Source organism: Choloepus didactylus, chromosome 5, assembly GCF_015220235.1.
Source record: "Choloepus didactylus isolate mChoDid1 chromosome 5, mChoDid1.pri, whole genome shotgun sequence".
Classification (NCBI taxonomy): Eukaryota; Metazoa; Chordata; class Mammalia; order Pilosa; family Megalonychidae; genus Choloepus; species Choloepus didactylus.
In genome coordinates this window covers 108,891,166-108,905,626 of record NC_051311.1, presented here as the reverse complement: position 1 = coordinate 108,905,626, position 14,461 = coordinate 108,891,166, and the positions used below count along the sequence as shown (strand labels likewise).

The following is a 14,461-nucleotide window of genomic DNA, read 5'->3' as shown; positions in this document are numbered from 1 at the left end:
AAAAAATGCTGCCAGTTTTAAATGATCCATAGAGTTTCTGTTAAATCTTCTCAATGCTGTGCAAAGAGCTTAAAAAGGTCTTGCCCTTTATTGGGACATAAAAAAAAATTGAGATATAGACTGTAAGCTTTATATTAATGTTAAATTTCTTGAACTTTGTACTTAACGTGGTTACATAAATGAATAGCCTTGTTCTTAGAGAATGTATATGGAAATTTTAAGTGTTCAAGAAGGATGATGTATACAACGTTCTCTCAATGTTTAGCAAATGGGAGAGAGAGAGAGAGAGAGAAAGAGAGAGAGAGAGGGAGGGAGACAGAGGGATAGAGAAAAAAGAAAGGAAGGAAGGAAGGTATGGCAAATGTGGCAAAGTGTTAAAACTGGTGGATCTGTGTATCTGGGGGCAGGGTATTTTGGAGTTCTGTGTATGGTTTTGTATTATTTTTGCAACTCTCCTGTAAGTTTGAAATTATTTCAAAATAAAAAGCTTAAGGAAAAAAAGTCTTACCTCTTCACCTGGCTGGCAAGTTAATTTTTGCAGCTGTACAACAATTCCATCAATGTTTTTCTGAGCCCAAATGAAATCTTCATCATCTGCTGTTTCAAACTGTAGTCTTAAAGAAAAAGACACAAAGTCAAACTACATCTTCTCAATTTGGGATGTTTACTAGCACAAACATTACAAACACTACAGATAAGGCCACCCTTTACTTCACCTATCATTTTTCCCTTATGTAAGGTTCTCTCTCCCTGGGTCAAGGTATTAAGATATTCGGTTTCAAGTGTATGACTTTTGCTAACGAATATTACCTCCCAATGTAAACTTTAAATTTTCAAGTCTTCACTTGGCTAGCTATTAGCAAGGGATAGTAATGGCTTCTGTCCAGCCTAAAAATGCCATTTCCAAAGGTCAGGCAGAAATGTCCAACCTGTTAGAAGCTTTCTGAGCTAGATGCTGTAGTTTTGAAGCCATGCATTGAAGCCTTTGTCTGATCATTTCTAATTCATGTTTACAGCCAGTTCTTTCTCCATTCATTTCAATCAGTTTAGGATAGCTTGATTCCTTTGTCTCTCCTTCTATTTTCTGCTGAAGAACCCAATTTCTAGTTCTATCATTGGTTAAACTCCATGTGGTTGGCTGGCAATTTTGAGCAGAAAAAGAAAAGGCAAAAATTATAAATGAACAGCTTATCACACATTCATTCTTAAAAACACATTATTTATGTTCCAAATAAACTTCTATAGACTTCATTTTTAAAGGGTTTGATCATAGCTTTCTGATTCTTTGAATCCAATTTCAAAATTTTATGATCAAAGGGCTACAATTCTCTTTCACAAAATATAAAAAGAAACAAAGTATCAATGTACCTCATTAAGATTCTGATACAGAATTCTACTTTCTCGTTTTTCTTCTCGTTCTAGTTCTTGCTTCTGGAATTCCTGCATAATTCCTTGCAGTCGTTTTCCTTCAAGGTCCAACTTATAAACTTGTTGTCTTTTCTCTTCCAACTGGTGCTGAAGATCTTCCACTTTGGACTGGAGCTCATGCATTTTTTTCTGTCCCTCAGTGTTGGCCTCTTGTTCCGTCTGTAAAGTCTTCCTATGAAACTGTCTATCCTTTTCCATTTGCTGCCTTGTTTGCAAAGAATCCAGTTTATATTTCTCAGTCTCATTTAACAATTCTACTATGCGACCATGTTTTTCCTCTAGCTCCTTCTGTAGCTCTTTAAGTAGGTCCTCAGAGGGTAAAGATGGCCGAGGCTGCCCACTGTCATCACTGCTCTGCAGCTGGGCATGCAATTCCCGCTCCCTATCCAAGGTACTTCTCAATTCCTGAATTCGAACTTTCTCAGACTCAAGAAGTACTTGAAGTTCTAAGTTTCGATCTCGTTCTTCTGATAACTGGGCATCATATAGCACTCTCTGTGATTCTATTTTCTGCTGTGAATCGTTTAGTAGTTGTTTCTGTTGCTCCAAAAGTAGATTCAGCTGTATGTTCCTTTGTTTCTGACCCTCAAGTGAAAATTTTAGATCCTTGTAGGAGAAAATCAAATTTAGAATTTGTTACTATTATTAAACATATTTTATAAATAAAGAACCATGGCTTTGTTAAGTTTGTAATATTTGGTAGACAGAACTGATTATCCAGTTTATTAACCTAAATTTTTAGTGGTTATAGCACTGAAAAAATGGGTAGCCAAACTACTGACTTTCATCAAAGAATATATACAAAAGTTAGGTAAGCTAAATAATACCTTCTCCCCAAACATTAATTTTCTCTGGGTAAGGAATATGAAGCAGAATATATTTCCCCTAAGATCAGCAACCTTCAAAAATGCAAATGTCTCTGATACAATATGCACAAGTTCCTGAAAAATCTTATTTTGCAATATCACATGCTAAAAAAATAGAGCTTATAGGGAAAGCAGGGTTAGGTACAAATGACTTAAAACCTATGCAAACTTTTAATAATCAAAACCAACATTTGTACCTGGGGAGAAAACGTGCCCTTGCCAGGTAGATAACTCAAGGATGAACCTTGAAGGATGAACCTTTTATGTCCAGACATAAAAGGACAAATACTGTACAATTTCACTGATATGAAATAATTAGAATAAGCAAATTCACAGAGTCAGAATCTAGAATATAGTTTACCAGGGGACAGGGTAGGGATAGGGAATAGGGAGTTAAGACTTGAAATGTACAGAGTTCCTATTTGGAATGACGGAAATGTTTTGGTAGTGGATGGTGGTGATGGTAGTATAACATTTTGAATGCAGCTAATAGCACTGAAATATTTTTTCTGAATTTGGTTAAAAGGGGGAAATTTTAGGTGTATATAATGAACTAGAATAAAAATTAAAAAAAAAATCCACGGAATGGCAGAACACAGTGAACCTAAGTTAAACCATGGACAACAGTTAATAGTACAGTTATCAAAATGAGCTTTTTTTCTGTTGTAACCAATATACTACACCAATACAAGGTGTTAATAATAGAGTGGTATATAGGAATCCTGTATTTTTTTGCATGATTGTTTTGTAAACCCACAACTTCTCTAATGAAAAAAACAATTAGTTACAGAGGAGGAAAAAAAAAAAATCAAAGTAATAGGGCAGAAATGCTGGCAGCACAAATTTTTTTTAGCCCCGAACTAGTAGATACTGGGATGATGAGGACAGAAGTAGAGCTCTGAGCCAGTGGGGTTCCCATTAAAGTGAGAATTGTACACAAAGCAACCTGCCTTGAGCTGAGAGCCATGAAAGGCTAGGAGTGTTTCTAAGAGAGCATGGAGTGAAGGGACTCATTTTAAATATTTTAAAAATATAATAGCAATGGCTCTTGCTACCAGAAAAGGAGCTGGATAATTCTGCTCCCACTATGCCTTCTCCCTTTGCCTAGGAGAAAACAATAACAAGGACCAACACTACTTCTGTGTTAAACAGATATGATGTCCCTATTCACCGTATCATATGTGCACTAATTTCCATTCCCAAAATACATGTTGTAGCAGAACAGTCTTTATGCATCCTTGGATATAGCAAAACAAACAAAATCATCACCATTAGCATTTCCTCATAAAACAGCTTAGATAAGTTTGTACTTGAACTCAACACATAGCCAACAGACTCCTTCTGTCTGATTTGGATTTACCAGTGACATTCAAAGACAATGAAAACAAATACCTCAAGTTCTTCTTTATCCCGTCCTTCACTGCGTCCCAATTTGGCTTTCTCTTTCTCTAAAGCCCATTGAAGCTCTCTTGATTTTTTCTGCTCACTTGCTAATGTATCATTAAGCAAATGTACTTCATCCGTTTTTTCTTTAACTTCCAACCTAAATCAAAGAAACAAATGAACTTTCATGAAACTATTTTGACCAAGTATATACTGAGAGGAAAAAACAGTTTCCACTGAAAACCCGTCCACTAGACTGAGGTATATTATGAGTCAGCTAAAAGCGAAAATATAAACCATGTAAAGATGAAAGATTTTTGACTGTGGTTCATTTCAAACTATATCTAGTAGGAAAACCATTAGTTATCATTTACTAATGCAAACAATTATACAAATAATTTATTGTTACACAATAACAATAAAAATTTGCCCTTGCCTTTTACTGAACACAGGAATCACCATCGTGTGTTTGTGTGAATGTAACCACTGTTCAAAATAAAGAATGACTGAATGTGTTTTAGGAAAGCAGAGCAGATTTCAGTATTTATGCCATCAAAATGCTTATGAAAAGCATTATCTCTTTAAGCACTTTGCGTATTTTAGCTAACTGAACCATAAATTCTGTTGAAATCATAAGAATCACTTCAAATTACTAGGTGGTTAAAATAAAGGTCAACTTTATATTAACTTTATACAAGTGTCAAGTAGAATTGAAGCCAAGAATTCCAAATCATGAGTTAAGAATTTGGAAAAAATATTAGGGCATGATACAGACCAATCTCTTGGAAACATACTGAGTCTCTTTTTCTTCTGATAGTACATTAAGTAGTGTTTCATCTCCACTGTAGTTTTCCCTATAAATAACATAGTTTCATGCTGTTTAAACATCACATATAATGTTATATTTTTGTAATATTTGCAACATTTATCACAAAATACTACAATTCCTCCACTAATACAGGTTTATAATAAGAAAGCATGGCATACCTGAATGCCTCTAATTCCTTCAGGTGCTTATGCTGTGCCTTGAGTGTTGTTTCAAGTTCCAATTTGGTTTGTGCAAGTTCATTCTTCAGTTCAGCAACTACTGTTTTCTCAGAACTCAGCTGTTCCTGCAGTTCTGTTAGTCTGTCTTTCATACTGCTGAGCTCCATTTGCATCTCCAGCATTTGTGTCTGCTTCTGCTGAATATTATATTCTAGGACTTCTAAATGGAATATTATTACTATTTAAAATGTGATCTAGCAATTCATACTTAGTTTATAAATACTTCATTGATAAGAACTGATTTGTAGTTAAGCATGAGATTGCCACAAAGCAAATGTGAAAAGATTACAGCCCCAAAAGTTGCTAATATTATCTAAATGTCTTCTATGTATTTTCCTCACTTGAATGAATATAATAAATATAATAAAGAAAGGTGAAAGAAGCAAGGCACAAAATATATACAGTTTGATAAAGTTCAAAACAGGCAAAATTTAAACTTAACTAGTTATCTAAGGATTATTCAGGATAATGGTTACCTCTAGGTTATCCCAGAGAAAAATGTGTTTGGGAAAGGGGCTTCCAGGATACTGACAATATTCTACTTCTTTACATGGGTGATGTTTTCACAGATATTTAATAATTTGTCATACTATATATTTGTGCTTTGTACCTTTCTGTATGTGTTACAGTTCACAACAAAGTTCAAAACAAAGAAAGCTAATGCACTTAATAGGTTTAACAAATGCATGAAGGCAACTGATTGTCATTTAAAAACAAATATAGCTTTATAACCAATTAGACAATCCTTTAACTCCTGTAGTAATTAATATAGATTATCTCATTAATGTTAGGAAAATGAGAGGAAAATGTGTCTAAGGAAATGTGTTTTGAGTAGTAATAATATTAAGGGAAACAAAATGGAAATATTTTCACCTATTTGTGTAACCAAAATGAGCCTGTTATTCAACATACCTTGGCTTGGTGGATCACTCTCTTGTTCTCTTTTCAGAGTCATTTTCCTATCATTCATCTGTGCATACAATGCTTGAATTTCAGATAGCAAACTCCTTCTATCTGCTTTCTGGAGGCATTCCATAGCTGCTCGATATTCAATACCCTGTAACAAAGCAAAGCATAACATCAAGTAAAGGGAATAGTAAACATAAAATCAACAACCAAGAAGCCTGAAGAAGAATGAATGGAACACACACATTCAAGTTTGGAATCACATTATTAGTTTTCTCTTTCTGCTCATTAGGAAATCTTATACTTTTTAGTTATTAATTTTTACATCTATTTCGTGAAGAATAATACAATAAAACCCATATACTTAACCTAAATAAATGGCACCTGTGCAGCTCAAGTCCCGAGTACACCTCCCTGAACACAATCTTCTGCACCCTCTGCCCAAGAGATAGTAAAATTCTAACTTTGATGTTAGTTACTTTCATGTACTCTTATACTCATATTATATCCTCATGCATATCCCTAAGCAATAAACAATATTGTTTTTCATGTTTAAAACCTTAAATAATGACATTATATTTAGCCTTGTGCAATTTTCTTTTTTCACTTAACATATTGATGAATCATCCAGGTTAATCCATGAAGCTATAGTTCATTCATTTTCACTGCTATATAGTATTCCACTATATGAATAATGTTGTATATTTTACCTGAGCATCTTTTCATACATTATTGCGTACTTTCTATTTTCTTCCATGAGCATGTATTTGTATCATTTGCCCATTTTCCATTGGTTGTTTTGTTCTCACTGGATAGTAATCTGTAATTTTCCTTTCCTGCAATATCTTAATCTGGTTTTGGAATCTGGGCAATACCCGCCTCACAGAATGGATTGTGAAGTACTCCCTCTTCTTTATTTATTTGAAGGGTTTGTGAAGGACTGGTATTAATTCTTCTTTAAACGTTCAGCAGAATTCATCAGTGAAGCCATCTGTTACTCACTGGGCTTTTCTTTGTGGGAAATTTAAAAGTGACTAATTTATTTCTTATAGGTTATACAAATTTTTTATTTCTTCTTGAGTCAGTTTTGGTACTTTGTGTGTTTCTAGGAGCTTGTCCCTTTAATGCTATTGTAATTAATAATTTTAAAAATTACATTTGTTTATTGAGAAAATAGACTTTGATATATTGATCTCATATCCAGTAACCTTGCCAAATTTTCTTATTAATTCTAAAAACCTATGTGTATAGATTCTCCTGGATTTTCTTTGTAAGTGAAGAAGTCTTCCCCACTCTACTGATCATTTCCAATCTTTATGTTTTCTTTTTCTTGCACTGCTCTGCTAGCTGACATCTCCAGAACAAGGCTGAAGAGTCACCGAGCCCTTCATAAAGGAATGTTTTTAACATTTAACTCTTAGATATGATGTTTGCTATAGGTTTTTGCTAGATGTACACTTTATTTAGCTCAAGATATTCCCCTTTTATTTCTAGTTTGCTAAGAACTATTTATTTATTTATTTTCAGGTATTATAAAATATGAAATTCCAATGAAAATATGAAATTTTGTTAGCTACCTTTGCTGAATCTCTTTAGATGATCTTTTTCTTTAAACTCCTTAGTTAAAATAGCAAATTACATGAATAATTTTAATGTTATGCTCCTACATCCTTGAGATAAGTCTAATGTGATTGTGTCTTTAAAAAGTACACATTGGTGGATATGGTTTGTTAATTTTGTTTAGGATTATTCCATCTATTTTCATGAATAGTAGGCCCATAATTTTTCTTTCTTGTAATGTCTGTCTGATTTTGGGAACAGGTTGCTGTGGGTTGAACTGTATCCCACCGAAAGATATGTTCAAGTCCTAGCCCCCAGGACCATGAATGTGACCTTATTTGGAAATGGGGTCTCTGAAGATGTGATTAGTAAAGAAAAGGCCAAACTGGTATAGAGTGAGCCCTAATCTAATACGACTGGTTTCCTTAAAAGAGGAATTTGGACACAGACACAGGCAGACACCAGGGAGGTCATGTGAAGATGGAGGAGGCAGAGATTGGAGTGATGCATCCACAAGCCAGGGAGCCCCAAGGATTACTGGCCACCACCAGAAGCCAGCGGAGAGGCATGGGGCAGATTCTTCCTTAGAGGTTTCAGGTGGAACATGGTTCTGTTGAGACACCTAGATTTCAGACCTCTCACCTCCAGAACTGTAAGGCAACAAATTTCTGTTGTTTTAAGCCACTGAGTTTGTGGGAACTTGTTTCAGCAGCCCTAGGAAACTAAGACACAGGGTCACATCAGCTTCCTAACAAAAAGACAGGGCATGACCCCAAACGGCCTCTACCCCCCAACAACTGAGAGTGTTTGTATAAAACTTGACTTAGCTGTTTCTTGAATATTTGGTAGAATTTACCAGAAACCTTTGGGCCTATTATAATTCTTGTGGGTTGATTTTTTAAAAATGATTTTTAATTTCATATTTCCACATAATTTCAGACTTATAGAAAAGCTACAAAAAAAATAGTGCAAAGTATTCCCTGTATGTTAACCATATTTGCTTTATCTCTCTCTTCATATACACACACATATAAATATACACACCCACCTATCATTTCTGTTTTCTGAAATGCGTGAAGATAAGTTGCAGAAAGATGCCCTTTCTCCCTAATACTGCACTGTGTACTTCCTTAAAACAAGAACATTCTTTTATAGAACCGCAGTACAATTATCAAATGTGGAAATTAACATTACTACAATATTATTTTATCTAATTTATAGACCTTATTCAAATTTTGCCAAATGTCCTTTATAGCAAAAGGGAAAAAAAGTGATATTTGGAAGTGTTTCTTTGTCTTTCGTGACTTACTGTTTGAAGAGTATATGCCAGTTATTTTGTAGTATGTCCCTCAATTTTTTAAACTATTATTCTGAAATAATTGGAGACACTATTATTTTGAAATAATTTAAGACCCAAGGAGTTGCAAAAATTGTACAAAATTCCCATGTACCCTTTACCCAGCTTTCTCCAATGATAACATCTTACATAATCATAGTACATTGTCAAAAAATTGGGTAGACTGCTATTTAAACAACAGGAGTGATTTGGATTTCATCAATTTTTATATGCAATTATTTCTTGTTCTTAGTGTGTAGACTATGAAATTTTATCACATGTACAGGTTCATATAACCACCACCAGAATCAGGTTCTGGGTCTATTTCATCACCATTTCAAGGTAATAACTTTTCTCCTAAATACTTAGTGGTTTCTGTTAAAATCTTAACTTTCATACTTAAAACTCTAAAATTAACCAATAATTAATTTTCCCATTGATATTACAAAGTATTCTTTAAAATGAAGTTTCATTTTGATACCTGTTCTTGTATTCTCTGCTCCAAAGAGTTTAATAATCTATCTGCATCTCTAGCACCTAGAGCTGTAAGCTCGGTCTGAAAAGCAGCTAGTAAAACACTGTGCTCCTTTAAGAAAACTTGCTGAAGGGCAAGCAGAAGTTCACCGCGCCAGTCTGGGAAGCTCTCATGAGATTGAGAGCTATCATAAATCTAGCAAAGTATAAAAAAACAAAAGTTAGTTCACAAATAAGCATGTTTGTCTAGTGTTCTAAAATGATACTATGCTACTCTACCAAAATAAATATTAAAAGGCTAGGAGCATATGAATTTATTTTCATGTGTGTGATTTGGGGCATTTAAACAATATATAGTAATCAGGTGAAATCATGTCACAAAAGCTAATGATTTGTAAGGTACCTTATCTTTGATAAAAAAAATATAAAACTATTTAAATGGATAAAATTCTTTGAGTACCTCAGCTCCTCTTTGCACTTGCATTTTAGTAATTAAATCCTTAAGAGATGAGATTGTATTGAGATAAGCTCTTCTCTCCTCTAGCCAAGATTCTGAAACTTGCTGAACAGAATTGTCCTCTCTGTCCCTGTATGGAGACTCGGTGAGAGAGAGCACCTGCATGCCCTCATTATGGACAGCTCTTAATAATCCCTAGAAACCAAAACCCAAAAGCCAGGATTATGACTTCTTCAAGGACTGCAAAATTAGACATACAAAGAAAAATAAATTTTAAACAAGATATCTGTATTGTTTAGTTTTCATCTCTAAGTTCCTTCTATTTACCTAATGCATTCTTCCTAGATTTAATGATTTGTCACTGATTTGACCAAAACAAATTCTTGGGAAATACCTTATACTCCTTGAGAATGCTTATGTAATTCTGGCAAACAAAACTATCAGGAATAAAAATTATTTAAAAAAAATTTTCATAGAAATAATCAAACATAGTGTAATTTATTATCTGTAAAATATGGAAATGGGATTAAATAGATCCCCAAGGTTTCTTCTGGCTATAAAATTCTCTCTTCAGAAAGAATCCTATTACATAACTTCTAATAATCTGCTGTGTTCAATACAGAAATGACACTGGCTAAGTTTACTAAAAGATGTCCGTTTTTCAGTACCTTTATTTTCTTTGGAAATGAATCTGTTGAACTTTCACCTTCTTCTCCTCGGCCGTCTGATGCCATATCAAATCCCTGACTTTGTGTAAGATAAATCCCCTGACCCCAATCTGATCCAGAATCTAGAATAAAGAAAAAACCATTTAGAAAAAAAAAAGAACAAAATTATTTTGAAACAAACACTAAAAAAATTCCATAAATTTATATAACTTACCACTGGAACATATTTCTCTAGTTTGGTAAGAGTCAGAATGCATTAATTCAGGAACTGAGGATCCCTAATAATTAGAGAAAACAAAATAACATTTTTGCCTTAAAAAAAATATGGTCCAATGAATAGTTTTGTTCCTTTCTAATACTAATCAATCAAATCTATCACATCTTTCACAATAAATGAAACTATCCATGGTTTACAACAAGTCTCATTTTTCTTCATGGATTTTACTATAAGAAGAAGAAACATTCAAGAGTTAAGAAATGGGAACATCAGGTTCCAAATCTGCACAGGAACTTTGTGCAATTATTGTAGAGCTGTCTACAATCAAAGATTTAAATTTAAAATTATAATTTTCTCATAAATAAGAGACTGTTCTCAAATTCCTTTTTCTCTTGAAAACAAAGAATGTTGAAAAATAAAACCATTGAATGTTGAAGAAAATGCATATGACAAAAACCAATTACCTCTTTAGTTCTCAGACACTGTATTACTGCCTTCAAGGTACTACATTCCTCTGTCAGTAACTGAACAGCAACATAATGTTCTCTCTTTAAGTTTTCGGTTTCTGAGATATGTCTGGATTCCATGTCTAAAATTTCAGCAGCATGTAGTTCTTGCATCTGCTCAATTTTTTCAGTAAACTGACTGATTATTTCAGTGACTTCTTCTGATGAACATTCACTCTGTAAATCAATTTGGATTCCTGCATTTCTAACAAGAATTTGTGGAGTCTGATTGCTGCTATTGATCTTCAGAGACGCATCTGTCTTGGACGCAGAGCTTTTACCCGCTTCAGTAGGAAGTGGCTCTAAGCTGCAGACCTTTCTGTTTTCTTGTACCTCAGTCTTATCTTCTTTTTTTATGAAGAAGGATAATTTCTCTTTTGCTTCTGTGAGTTGATCCCTAACTTGGCTTAAGTCTTTCTGAAGAAATGCCATATTTGTTTCTTTTACCTAAAACATAATAAATAGAATAGATTATTCAGTTAAACATCTTCCACATTAACTGCAGAATTTGAGGGAAGGGGAGTATAATTGGTTCTAATTTACCTCAGAGAAATAGGAAAAACAGTTTCCACATATCTGCGCGCACACACACACATTTTCATATATATGTATGGTCACAAATCAGTTTTAAAAGTGAAGTCATTTTCCCAGCCTCTACTTTTGGTTCTCATGGGATATAGTATCCTCTTTTCCCCCTGCCTTTCTCTTCCTTCATTAGCGGACTACATATTGATAGTATCTTTTTAATAAAGACTCCCAGAAAAACCAAGCAAGAAGATGCTGATAAAGATTTTATAACACATGGAACTTTTCATCAAATCCACAAATGACTTTTTTTTTTTTTCCTACCTGTTAAATTGTGGATCTGGGTTTGTTCTTAAAGAAGAGAATAAACTTTGAAATTAAATTAAGAGAAGCAGAAATAAGTGAATTAGGAACTCTGTTACTTATCTTACCAAAAGCTCTTCTTGAAGTTTTTCTGCCTTTTCTTTGTAACCAGCAAGTTGTTCTTTGGTAGCTCCTAATTCAGTTCTAAGAGCCTCAAATTCACCAATAAATACATTTTCTTCATTGGTATGAAATAGTTTAGTAGTTGTCTGAATGGCAGTGGAAAACATAAGAAACACATCATTTCAAAAAAGTATAGCCAATTTCAAGGCACTTAAAAATTCTAATAAAGCTTTTCCAGGAATGACGGTCTAAAAGGGGCTGAAATGATCAATGCTCCCTTGAAAGGACACTTTTCAGAACTATCATTTTATATTCTTGAGACAATAAGAAGAGAATGGCATCATTAGTATTATATCCTAAAAATTTTTTAAATTACTACTGAAAATAACTCTGTTCCAATTCAAAAGTGTTTCACATTTATATCACTTTCCTCAAAAGACACCAGATAAACTAAGATACTTCCTAGAAGTTATATACATAGAAAGTCATATTACTATTTTAAGGTTACTGGTAGTAATTGACTGCTCCAATGAGCGAGGAGGAAAACACCCAGTAAATGGAGAGAATTATTACCCTTTGCAAAATTAAATAATTATAGAATCCTTGAGTTCGGATAAGACCACATTTCTACTACTCAAAATTACACATTTATTAAGTGACCATGTAACATGCATATTACAGGGAAAGTAAGGGGGGAAAAAACCCATTTAAGTCCTATAAGACATTTGAATAAATTTAATGTTTCAAAGCTTCTTCTGATTGTTCTATTTAATGACTATGCTAATGAATTAAATATGGTGATTTAAACACCACAAAATAATTTGTATCTATTATTATAGTGATGATAATATGACTGTACAGTATAATATTGATATTTTTCTAAAAATTCTTTACATGTGACTTGCTAGATGTAAAGAACACCATATTTAATTTAGTAAAATTAGCAATCAGCTTAAAGAACAAAGGAAAAGAGTTGCTTAGTATTTAAGTGAAAAGTCAAATACAAACTAACCTTGAGGACTTCAAAATCTCCTTGAGGGCTTCTTTTCCTTTCTTTTCCTCCCTGTTTTTTCTCATTGTCTTGTAATAACTTTTGTAGTTCTAGCAGCATCTTCTCTTTTTCCAGAGCATTTTTCTCTGCAATTTCTACTTGTTCTTTTTCTAAAATTAAACTAGTATGCATTTCAACTACCTGGCTTTCTAATTCTGATATTCTCAAGGTTAGTGCTGCTACATTTGACTCCATCTCCTTTTCTGTTAGTTGACTTAAATTCTGCACATCTGTTCTTTCAGGTTTTGAGGAAACTGTTTGTTTTTTGGGGCAGAATTTAGCATATTCCTGAACTGCCTCAAGTTGCACCTGACTCACAAGAGCAGCAGCAACTTTTTCTTCAAGTATTTTCTGTAGGTTTACAATCTTCTTTTTAAGCATTTCTGTTTCAGATTGGCCTTGCTCTTGCATGTCTTTTATTTGTTTATAACACTGGATAAGCTCTAATTCCTTTGCACTAACAGTGCTCTCAAGTTGTAGCAACTTTGTTTCCAAACTACTTATGCAAATTTTGCTGTTTTCTTCAAAAGGTATGAGGTAAATCTGATTTTCCAGGGGTTCAAGAGTATCTTTAGAAAGGACTATTTTCAGTTCAGGTTTATCTTTGCTCAGATTATCTACAGTCGCGTTAACACTTTCTTCTGGTGCACTAGGGATTTTTTCTATCTTTTCATGTTCTTTCTTTAAGTTACATAATTCTTGTGTTAGCAGATTCATTTTAAAATTAGTTTTTTCAAGTACATTTTTTGTGAAGGCCATTTCTTCATTAGTGGTTTCTACTTGCTGTTCTAAAGCCAGTTTTTCTGCTATTACCATATCCAGCTGATGTTTTAAACTATCTGCCACTTCTGGGGCGAAACCAGCATCTACTAATGTCTTCTGTTCAATATTTGCCAATTCCTGTTGAAGTTTTTCAATCACTTCATTGAGCTGCTCTATTTCTTCTTCCTTATTTTTCTTCACACGTTCTTGATCACTCATCAAACATTCTATTTGGGTTTCAAGATCCCTTATCAGTTCATTTTTTTCTTCAATAACCTATTAGTTAATGAAAACAGGTAACGCATGTAATAAATCAGTATTTAGATTTTGGGGATTTCATTTCATTTTAGGGCTGCACCTCAATGGGATAATCACACTATAAAATAATAAACTTTTCAGATATACTGTGTTACTTAAATTTCAATATAGACTAATATGTTCTCTATCTTATCAAAAAAGGACCTCATGTAGAACTTTGTTCAGAAAGTTCTGCAAATGTAAAGTGATTTACATTTTTAGGTGATTTCCTATAAGAAACAGTCATTATCTAGTACATTCTAATTGAAAAGGATGAAGTACTGAAATAAAATCTACAGCAGATGGTACCCAAAGGTAATTATCATATCTAACTCATAATTTAATAGATTTGGTTGAATGACATGATATAATCTGGGTCACCAGAGAACTTCTTGGAAAACATTAAAACTCATTGATGATATTAGGTAGGAGGGGACAAAATTACACATAGCTTGTTAAGAAAATTTGTTTGAATAAATTAAAATTAATGGATAAAGGAGAATTGAAGTTCTGTTTTAAAAATTCAATGGTCAACTGAAGATTATAACTATT

The 14,461-nt window shown here is 33.4% G+C and overlaps 1 protein-coding gene across 11 annotated transcripts in view; it reads right to left on the bottom strand.

Moving 5' to 3' along the window:
- The window catches only part of AKAP9 (A-kinase anchoring protein 9), a 168,833-nt gene that overhangs the window by 14,847 nt on the left and 139,525 nt on the right, over positions 1-14,461 (bottom strand). For all 11 annotated transcript variants that reach the window (XM_037836629.1, XM_037836631.1, XM_037836632.1 and 8 more), the window contains 13 exons: positions 12,812-13,888; positions 11,805-11,945; positions 10,807-11,295; positions 10,340-10,403; positions 10,126-10,247; positions 9,461-9,652; positions 9,008-9,196; positions 5,637-5,781; positions 4,665-4,884; positions 3,687-3,837; positions 1,369-2,034; positions 930-1,138; positions 509-614 (listed from right to left, as the gene is read on the bottom strand). In XM_037836629.1, coding sequence (XP_037692557.1) covers positions 509-614; positions 930-1,138; positions 1,369-2,034; positions 3,687-3,837; positions 4,665-4,884; positions 5,637-5,781; positions 9,008-9,196; positions 9,461-9,652; positions 10,126-10,247; positions 10,340-10,403; positions 10,807-11,295; positions 11,805-11,945; positions 12,812-13,888 — 3,771 coding nt within the window. The remainder of the gene's footprint in view (positions 1-508; positions 615-929; positions 1,139-1,368; positions 2,035-3,686; positions 3,838-4,664; positions 4,885-5,636; positions 5,782-9,007; positions 9,197-9,460; positions 9,653-10,125; positions 10,248-10,339; positions 10,404-10,806; positions 11,296-11,804; positions 11,946-12,811; positions 13,889-14,461) is intronic.